General features: G+C 46.2%; 1 protein-coding gene across 1 annotated transcript; it reads left to right on the top strand.

The window, feature by feature from the left end:
- The first annotated feature begins 8,409 nt into the window (after positions 1 to 8,409).
- On the top strand, positions 8,410 to 10,650 carry LOC123440897 (CASP-like protein 4A1). Its single transcript, XM_045117441.1, has 3 exons — positions 8,410 to 8,606; positions 9,817 to 10,056; positions 10,215 to 10,650. The coding sequence occupies exons 1-3, from the start codon at positions 8,425 to 8,427 to the stop codon at positions 10,270 to 10,272; spliced, it is 480 nt and encodes a 159-aa protein (XP_044973376.1). The 5' UTR covers positions 8,410 to 8,424; the 3' UTR covers positions 10,273 to 10,650.
- Positions 10,651 to 10,801: the final 151 nt, after the last annotated feature.

Below are 10,801 nucleotides of genomic sequence, written 5' to 3'. Positions count from 1 at the left end.
TGTGACTAACTCCTTAGTCACATTGAGCTCATGATGATGTTCTACCGAGTGGGCCCAGAGATACCTCTCCGTCACACGGAGTGACAAATCCCGATCTCGATTCGTGCCAACCCAACAGACACTTTCGGAGGTACCCGCAGTGCACCTTTATAGTCACCCAGTTATGTTGTGACGTTTGATACACCCAAAGCACTCCTACGGTATCCGGGAGTTGCACAATCTCACGGTCGAAGGAAAAGATACTTGACATTAGAAAAGCATTAGCATACGAACAATACGATCTAGTGCTAGGCTTAGGATTGGGTCTTGTCCACCACATCATTCTCCCAATGATGTGATCCCGTTATCAATGACATCCAATGTCCATGATCAGGAAACCATGATCATCTATTGACTAACGAGCTAGCTAACTAGAGGCTTGCTAGGGACACATTGTGATCTATTCATTCACACATGTATTAGTGTTTCCTGTTAATACAATTATAGCATGAACGATAGACGATTATCATGAACAAGGAAATATGATAATAACCATTTTATTATTGCCTCTAGGGCATATTTCCAACAATTATGTCTTTCTATACAATTCTCGTTTGAGATTCTTTGCAGGCAAGCTTCTCTCTAAATGGGAAGGTCCCTATGTTGTCTAGGAAGTATATCGTTCCGGTGCCATCAAAATCAATAACACGGAAGGAAATTTTCCTAGAGTGGTAAACGGGCAAAGAATCAAGCATTACATCTCTGGTACTCCCATAAATGTTGAGACCAATATCATCAATGTCATAACTCCAGTGGAGTACATAAGGGATGTTTATCAGCCTGTTTCAGACCATGAAAACGAATATGTATCTGTTTCGGCAAGAAATTGGACTCCGATACTTTTCCAATAGGAAATTTCCTTAGTTTTGGAATTTTTGGAAAATTAGAAAAATAAAAAGTAGTCTGGAGAGCAAACGAGGCAGCCACAAGGGCCCACTCTGCCACCACCCCCCTGGTGGCGGTGGGCAAGCTTGTGGGCACCTCGTGTGCCTCCCGGACTCCGTTTTCTTGCGGAGGACTCCTTCTGGCCCAGAAAAAATCAATATATAGTCGCCCGAAGGTTTTGATCTCCTTATCGTGCAGTTTTCCTCTGTTTTCGTTTCGAGCTTGTTGTCTGCCGCAGATTTAGGTCAAGATGTCTTCTCAAGATTCTGAAGAAGAGATCTATGTGGCCGATGATCGTGCTAACTCTAGGATTTATGGGGACTTGGAACCATATGGCTGGACCACTGATGAGGAAGAGGACTATGAGCCCAAAGGAAAGGAGCAAACGAGTTCCGATGAAGAGGAGGCTCCTCTACCTCAACCTGCAAACACCCATGTGGAGTTCAAGAAGTCAAGCCTCCCTGACCATAGGAAGAAGCCTAAGACCTTGTTTATCCCTTCTCGTTTCTTGCAGGAGAGTAAGCAGGAACTTTTCCATAGAGTGTTGAAACTTGAGGAGGAAAATGACGATCTAAGGGAGCATAACTTTTTGCTCAAGTGGAAATTAGACAAGCTCAAGACTGCTCCAACAACATCACCATCACCACCAAAGGAAGACAACTAAGCATTGGTATGGGCAATCCCCTTGGCTTCTGCCAAGCTTGGGGGAGTTGTCCCGGTATCGTATCACCTTTATATCTTTTGCTTTTACCTTTGTTTTAGTTCTTTCCTTTTCAGTTTTTATTTCTTCTTTTAAAGGAATAAGTCTTTAGTTTTTAGTTTGAGTCTTTTGCTTTTGTCTCTCCCCCGATGTATTCGAGCTTACGATCTATATAATAAAGAGTGTCTTAGTCAAGGGCTTTGCTTTGTGCCATTGATCAAAAGTATGAAAAGAACGATAGCATGAAAGATCATGAAACGATCTTATGGAAAGTGATAACTTCACTTATGACACGTATGATGATTGAAACTTGTTGAGAATAAATCAACATAGACCTCAGTCATTGTTGCAATTAATAAGAAGTAATAAGGAAAAAGAGGTTCACATATAAATATATCATCTTAGACACTTTTTACAATTGTGAGCACTCACCAAACTATTACATGCTTAGGAGTAGATGTTGGACAAGGAAGACAACATAATGAATTGTGTTTGCTTGGTTCCAAACAATGTTATATGATTAGAGATCCCTTAGCATGTGACGATTGCTTCCACCTCATTTTAGCCAAAACTCCCGCACCAAGTAGAGATACTACTTGTGCATCCATAAACATCCAACCCAGTTTTGCCATGAGAGTCCACCATACCTACCTATGGATTGAATAAGATCCTTCAAGTAAGTTGTCATCGGTGCAAGCAATAAAAATTGCTCTCTAATTTGTATGATATATTAGTGTGTGGAAAATAAGCTTTGTACGAACCTGTGATGAGGAAGACATAAAAGCGACAGACTGCATAATAAATTCTTTATCACAGGAGGCAATATAAAGTGACATTCCTCCGCACTAAGAGGACACGCATTCAAACCTCAAAAGCGATGACAACCTCTGCCTCCCTGTGCGAATGTCCTATCTTGTACCTTTACTTTTTACCCTTGTAAGAGTCATGGTGATCATCACCAATTCCCTTTTTGCCTTTGTCTTGGCTACCGTCGCATGCTTGGGAAAGATCTATATTCATATATCAACTTGGAGTTGAGTACTCATGCTTTATTGTTGTTGACTTTACCCTTGAGGTAAACCGTTGGGAGGCAAAACTATAAGCCCCTATCTTTCTCTTTGTCCAGCTGAAACTTTGACACCATGAGTACCACGTGAGTTATAACAATTGTGGAAAACAAAAGAGATGATTGAGTATGTGGGTTTGCCTTACAAGCTCTTATTTGACTCTTTCTGATGTTGTGATAAATTGCAATTGCTTCACTGACTATGGACTATTGTTGGTTACTTCTCGGTAAGGTTTTTACTTCATGCTTTGCTTTGTGAAGGAATTGTTACTTTCCCATAAGAATCTTTATGATATATTGATGTTCTATGTGTGATCATGATGCCCTCATATCCGTATTATGTTTTATCGACACCTTCGTCCCCAAACATGTGGACATGTTTATGGAACTTGGTTTTCGCTTGAGGACAAGCGAGGTCTAAGCTTGGAGGAGTTGATACGTCCATTTTGCATCATGCTTTCATGTTGATTTTTATTGCTTCTTGGGCTGTTATATTACTTGTGGTACCATATTTATGCCTTTTCTCTCTTATTTTGTAAGGATTATTTGAAGAGGGAGAATTCACGCAGCTGGAATTCTGGACTGGAAGGGGAGCAAATCCTAGTCCACTATTCTGCACATCTCCAAATGCCCTGAAAATTTACGTGGATTTCTTCTGGAATATATTAAAAATACTGGGCGAAAGAACTACCGGAGGGGGGCACCAGGGCCCCACAAGCCCCCACTCCGCCACCACCCCCCTGGTGGTGGTGGGCAAGCTTGTGGGCTGCCTGAAGGCCCACTAGCCCCCCTCTTTTGCTATATGATGCGTCCTAACCTGGAAAAAATCATACAGGAGCTTTTTCGTGGTTTCGCCGCCGCCACGAGGCGGAACTTGAGCAGATCCAATCTAGAGCTCCGGCAGGACGATCCTGCCGGGGAAATTTCCCTCCCGGAGGGGGGAATCGTCGCCATCGTCATCACCAACACTCGTCTCGTCGGAGGGGAGGCATCTTCATCAACATCTTCATCAACACCATCTCCTCTCCAATCCCTAGTTCATCTCTTGTAACCAATCTTCGTCTCGCGACTCCGATTGGTACTTGTAAGGTTGCTAGTAGTGTTGATTACTCTTTGTAGTTGATGCTAGTTGGATTATTTTGTGGAAGAGTTTATGTTCAGATCCTTGATGCTATTCATTACACCTCTGGTCATGATTATGGTTATGTCTTGTGAGTAGTTACTTTTGTTCCTGAGGACATGGGATAAGTCATGTTAATAATAGTCATGTGAATTTGATATTCGTTCGGTATTTTGATATGATGTATGTTGTTTTTCCTCTAGTGGTGTTATGTGAACGTCGACTACATAACATTTCACCATATTTGGGCCTAGAGGAAGGCATTGGGGAGTAGTAAGTAGATGATGGATTGCTGGAGTGACAGAAGCTTAAACCCCAGTCTATGCGTTGCTTCGTGAGGGGCTGATTTGGATCCACTAGTTTAATGCTATGGTTACACTTTGTCTTAATTATTCTTTTATAGTTACGGATGCATGCGAGAGAGGTTAATCATAAGTGGGATGCTTGTCCAAGTAAGGGCAGTACCCAAGCGCCGGTCCACCCACATATCAAACTATCAAAGTAACGAACGCGAATCATATGAACATGATGAAACTAGCATGACAGAAATTCCCGTGTGTCCTCGGGAGCATTTTTCCTCCTATAAGACTTTGTTCAGGCTTGTCCCTTGCTACAAAAGGGATTGGTCCACTTTCTTCACCGTTTCTACTACTTGTTACTTGTTGCTCTTTGCTTGCTACGTTTCACCTCGCTACACAATCACTTGTTACCGCTACTTTCAGTGCTTGCAGTTATTACCTTGCTGAAATTTGTTTATCAGAGCCTTCTGCTCCTCGTTGGGTTCGACACTCTTACTTATAGAAAGGACTATGATTGATCCCCTATACTTGTGGGTCATCACCCACCCACCCGGGAGTGAGCCCAGTGACCCTAGGGTGGCGCACCAGCCCTTAGTGGGCTGGTGAGGCCAGCCCAATAGGGCCATGGCGCCACAAGTGGAAAATACCAAAGGAAAAAAAAGGAAAGAGGGAGTTGGGAAGGAAGGAGTGGACTCCTTCCCCCAAACCGAATTAGGGTGGGAGTCCACCTCCTCCCCTTCGACCGGCGCCCTTGGGGCTCCCTTGAGCCCCAATGCTAGCCCCTCCCCTCCTCCTATATATATTGATGGTTTAGGGCTTTTTGAGACACAACTTTGCCACGTGCAACTCAAACCTATACCACGTAGTTCTTTCTCTAGATCGGATTTCTGCGGAGCTCGGGCGGAGCCCTGCAGGAGTAGATCATCACCACCACCGAAGCACCATCACGCTGCCGGAGAACTCATCTACTTCTCCGTATCTCTTGCTGGATCAAGAAGGTCGAGATCGTCATCGAGCTGTACGTGTGCTGAACGCGGAGGTGCCCTTCGTTTGGCGCTAGATCGGAACGGATCGTGGGACGACAGTGATTTGAATCACGAAGCTGTACCACTACATCAACCGCGTTTCTTAACGCTTCTTGCTTAGCGATCTACAAGGGTGTGTGGATCTAATCTCCTCTCGTAGATGGACATCACCATGATAGGTCTTCGTCTGCGTAGGAAATTTTTTTGTTTCCCATGCAACGTTCCCCAACAGGAGCCGGGCGGGGCGGAGCTGAGGGGCGGAGGACGGGGCAGTGACGCACGGGGAGGCGTACGGGGCGGGGCGGGCGGGGCCGGATCTGATGCGGGCGGCGTGCGGCGGGGTGACGACGGGTTGTGGGGGCGACGGGGCGGCGGCGTACGGGCGGGAGGTCGCGAGCGTGCAGGCGGGAAAGGAAATGAAGTGGCGGTTGGGCGTTCGCGGGTGGCGGCTGGTTTTGGACCAGATGCATCTCGTGATGTAAATTTGCACTCCGAGGTGTTGCATTTTACATCACGAGGAGGCCGCGGTCCAAATGGTTTTACATATGGACTGTCTGTTGGAGCTGCGTTTTTGGCCTCAAACGGTCCAAAAGTTAGTTACTTTTACATTTGGACCATCTATTGGAGATGCTCTAAGGCCTCACACGACCAACACACCAAAACAACAATCGTTGCAGATGAAGAGTGTATATCGGAATTATCCAACCTAAAAACACACGAACAAAGACGAACGACGAACAGATCCGAGCAAATCCACCAAAGATAGATCCACCGGAGACACACCTCCACACGCCCACCAACGATGCTAGACGCATCACCGGAACGGGGGCTGGGCGGGGAGACCTTTATTCCTTCTTGAGGGAGCCGCCACCGTCTCGTCTTCCTGAGCAGAACACAAACCCTAACAAAACTTGAAGAAAGATCTAACAACGGAGCCGTCCCACCGGCAAGGGCCGAAATCCACTCCGCCTCCATGGCCCTAAGGCCACCGGAGACGGGGCGTACCAGCGACGACGCCAGCGGGAGGCGGTGGAGCCCTGGCTTTTTTTGGAGCGGCGGCTAGGGTTAGCCAAGGCGGCCGTCACACATACAAGTCCCCTCGCTCGCTGGTTGACAAGAGATGACTCTTGACGCATTTATATTAATTTTTTCTTTACAATGCAAGCTACCATCAGGGTGCCTCATCAAAGAATAAAAAATAAAGACTCTAATACACATACATCTCTACTTTTTAATCTAACTTTTTCAACTTTTTACACCGGACCACACCTTTTCTCTTCAAGCACCCGCCTCCTGCATAGGATCCCGCTTCCTTATCCGAACCTACTTTTTCTGACATCCGATCCTATATGACATATTGAGCATCACCCTAAGGCTATGCATTGTACATACCCTAAGGTAAGGAAAGAGAAAGAATCAAAAGTAAAGAAAGGTGTGGCGGGTTGGGAAAGAAAGGAGCTAAGGCTGACGCATGTAGGCACATGTGAGGCAGTGCGTGGGTGGGTTGGTCATTAATCAATATGAACAATAGCTCTGGGTCTCCAAGCCTACATGGATGTACGGAGGCAGCTCCTTGCTGCTACCTCCATTGTACATGCCCTCATAATGGGGAGTAGTATCATATAGTTTTTTTTAGAAACCTAGGTAAAATATTTGCCTCATCGATTAAATAAGAAGAAGAGAATTGTCCGATTAATTAGCGGAAAACCGGGCGAAAGTCAATACAAACAAACCACATGTAGACTACTCACAGAGCATGCAACCCCATAAACACATCCCGAAGTCATACCCAACAAGTAACAACTATTAACCCCCATTGCTACATCGGAAAGACATCTCCAACGGGAGTAACTCGACGAAAGAGCACGTGCATCAACAAAACCATGAAGACAAGCCATGCCAAATGAACAACCCAAGAGACTAATGATCATTTTTCAAGCAGCTAAGGACGTCTTTCCTGCGGCGTCACTCTTCTTACTTTTGCTCGTGAGAGCCTCCTCCAACAATTTTCTTGCTAGACCTAGGGCTAGCCGCTTCCAACCGATTGAGCAAACTTTGAATCTCTATTTGAAAGAGAATCGCGTCAACCTTGTCATGCACAGACTCCACCTGCCCAATGGTGACCGCACCGTCGAAACCTTCACAATCCACAAAGGCAAGTGATTGGCTTGGCTCCAAAGGATCAGACACCAACATACCGACCGTCTCAACATCATCATCCACAGGTACCACCGGCGTCTCCAATTGCTCACGTGACGAAGCCAAGCCTTCACTTTCCACAAAGTCGGGCGAATGGCAGGACTCTAACAGTGGTGGCAAGGGCGTAACAATCACCGCAAAGGACTCCAATGAGCCCAACTTGATCCATAGCATCATGGATGATTCACCACAAAAGCTCCTGCAGCTCAGGCATAATCTGCAGAACTGGAGCCACGTCTCCGGTGATGACCACTCTTCCAGAAACAGACGATGTTGATTCCAGAGCACGAGGAGAAAATTCTACAAAGAAGCATTTAGCCTCCTCATCAATGGAACCAACCTGGAGCTCAGGCAGCAAGGGCACAAACGGTGCAACCTGAAGCTCGGCAAGATCATCGCGAAGCTCAGCACAGAGCAGCTCAACCTCCTGAAAAGACCTCTGTGCGCAGTAGGGCAAACTTGGACTCCAAAGTAGAGACCAAAAAAGGCACTAACATTGAAATCCTTGAAACACCCGGATTGAGACCTTGGCGGCACCAACACAGGCAACAAAGAGTGGCCCACGACCTCTACCCAGACAAGGCTGGAAGGACAGGGAACGACTTCGTTGGTTGGAACGCATTGATCTCCGAGTGGTTGTCCAATCGGATAACCCAACTGCCGTTGCAGCCTTGACGGATGACTCGTTCGACCGTTCTGCCTGTGGACATCTCATGATGGAGATAAAGAAGTTACTACAACTTCGAGGTTTTGTTCCGCTAAAAATTGATTGTAAGCAAAATAGTGTTTCTCGTAGTCCAGCTAATGTAGGGAGATGTGGAGGTAGCACCGCTTGTTGGTTGCGCCAGGTTCCAGACAACATAAAAGAGCTTGTGTTAGCAGACTGTAATGCTATTTCGGAGGAATAAACACCCCTATTCTTATTCTTTTCTTTTAGAAAAAATGGTAGCAGTTTACTGGATTTACAACATCCGGGCTCGATCCCACGAGCTCACCGCACCGGCCCACGAGTAAACCGGCCCGTCCACCCGAATCACGGCGCCGCACCATCACAGCCGACCGAGCCGCACCCGCACCCGCACCCGGACCCGATGTCGCTGGTCGCCTACGACGCCTCCTCCGACGAGGACGAAGCCGGCGACGACCCTCCCGCCGCCGCCGCCGCTCCGGCCACTCCTCTCCGCCCCTCTCCCGCCGTCGGGCCGCAGCCGAGGCCTCCGTCGCCCTCGCCGTCCGCGCCCCGGCCTGCCGCGCCGCCGCCCGCCCCCAGCCAGTAAGCCCCCCCGTGCCGCCTCTCTCTCCCTCCCTCTCTAGGGTTTCGATTGCAGGGACTAGGATTCATGGGGGGCTGTCGATTTGCGCATTGGTTGCCGGAGGCCGTGACCGCGGCTGCTGGATTTTGACTTAGATTTTGACTTTCTGATGTCGTGTGCAGCCACCGAGTAGAAAGAACTGCGTGGATGTGCTAGAGCTCGCGCTACTTGGTGCCAAATCACCACGCCACAGTAGGCAGCAGTCTAGCAGCACAAGTAGAGGGCTTTAATTTGTTTGTATGTGCTCATGCCGTGCTCGGTTGCTCCTTGCTGGCGGGGATCTTGTAGCTTCAGAACCCAGAGGAGCGTCCTGTGGTGACGTTATATAACATTTCAAGTCCTACGCTGAATCGCCGATATGTGAAGCCAGAAATTGCTTCTGTCAACTGTTGGGTTCCTGTTATGAGTTATGGCGATTCCTTACCTGGTATGCAGGAAAACCTGCGTGTCCTGTGTTGGTTTGTCAGGGGGCAAATGTTTCATGGAGCGTTCATGGATGATGATGATTATAAAGGGAATTTCCTTCTTAAATTTCAGGAAACTGAATTGATAGTTTTGTTGGATGTTGAGCAGCCTTGAACTAAATGTGGTGCTAATAGGTGGTGGCCGTAGATGAATTTGGGTGTGCTTCCCTTACAGATGAAGGGCTTTTCTTACAACTTAAGATAATCGAATTCTCAACCAATGATTCATTGAGCACATGCCTTTTGCGCTTCTCTTCTTGTACAGAGGTCATTGTTTTAGTGTTTGACAAGCTACAGTTGCTTGTTCATAGTTGCCCCTTGTGTGAAAATCATGCGCAGGACGTTTCCATGTATGTACAGTTCTTTCTCTGTTTGAATGTGCATGCACAGGTTGCTAATTATAACCTTGCAGGATTCATTTAGGTAGGCTGTTCAGCTTAACTTTCCTCTTAAGTCTTATGATCTGTGCCATTACATGTTCATACTTTATTCACCAAAAGTCTCAACAACTGCCTAGCCATTTCATGTGTTGAAGCTGAATTTGCTTTCCGCTGATGTCCATGTCAAGTGCATTTGCTTACATGTATGTCTATCTCCTTGTTGTATGTCATATTAATGACTTGCTTATATTTCATTGGCCTCTCTTTGTAGGTTCGGCCATGCTATCTGAGTTTTTAAGCTGATATTCTGTGTTTTTGTTGTCCAGGAATGTCTCCCTGCCCGCGCCATCCTTTGACCTACCAGACATTGCGGATCTTTTTGATTCCCCCTCTCTCCCCAACAGAGGTTCTGCTGGTATCATGGGAAGTTCATCAAGGAAAAGAGAATCAAATGGATCAGCTATTCAAGATCCACGTAGTAAATTTCCGAGGGCACAGTCAGCACAATCTCGTGGTGCCAGGAATGCTGCTGCGAGCACATTAGTTCCGCCACAGCTTAGTGGAAGGTTAGTGCTGTTTTCATCTACTTAAAACTACGTTGAGACCTACGATCCATGTTTCGAGTGAACTTAGGCTAGTGTTTCGCCATTTATGCCTAGAAACTTCTTCCGCATATTCCATCATTAATGCCTCTGAATATTGTTTACCCTTTTGGTTTTGACAGGAGTAACGTTGTTACTGAAGATATGGGCAAACTGTTTGTGGCAAGACGCAAAGATTAGCTCTAAGTATCACTCTATTAACATCTACCTGGATCCAAATGACACATCTATTGGCTCCCATTGACAGACGTGCATGATTGAGGAATGATCGTAACTGAAGAGACCGGGCATGCTCTTTTCCGCGACGTCTGTTTGATGCCTGTTTCTTTGGTGCTCACCTGCAACAGCAGTACTTGCATGCTCTGTAGTAGCATGTACCTCTTTTAGGACAATCGTGTATCATTCTACTCTGAAAGGAGAACCTATATGTGTTGTTTATCCTTTGGTTAGTTAGTAGTGAGTGGATGGATTATCTAGAGAATGTAGCTTTCATTTGAAAAATGTGGATGTATGCATGGTTCATCTGTGCAGAATGATATCAAACCCTTACAATGGCCAGGTATAACTCAAATGTGTAATACTCCCTCCGTTCCTAAATATAAGACCTTTTAGAGATTATATTATAAACTACATACGGATGTACATAGACATATTTTAGAATATAGATTCATTCATTTTGTTCCGTATGTAGTCTTTTAATGAAATTCCT

The sequence above is a fragment of the Hordeum vulgare genome, chromosome 3H (genome assembly GCF_904849725.1).
Source record: "Hordeum vulgare subsp. vulgare chromosome 3H, MorexV3_pseudomolecules_assembly, whole genome shotgun sequence".
Lineage (NCBI taxonomy): Eukaryota > Viridiplantae > Streptophyta > Magnoliopsida > Poales > Poaceae > Hordeum > Hordeum vulgare.
Note: the sequence above shows the minus strand (reverse complement) of the source record. Positions and strands in the feature narration are given on the sequence as shown.

What these genes read in the sequence shown, in the direction of transcription:
- LOC123440897 (XM_045117441.1), top strand. Translation starts at nt 8,425, where the DNA reads ATGTCGCTGGTCGCCTACGACGCCTCCTCCGACGAGGACGAAGCCGGC. An exon ending in CCGCCGCCCGCCCCCAGCCA is followed by an intron (nt 8,607 to 9,816) that starts GTAAGCCCCCCC and finishes TTTGTTGTCCAG; the next exon opens with GAATGTCTCCCTGCCCGCGC. An exon ending in CCGCCACAGCTTAGTGGAAG is followed by an intron (nt 10,057 to 10,214) that starts GTTAGTGCTGTT and finishes TGGTTTTGACAG; the next exon opens with GAGTAACGTTGTTACTGAAG.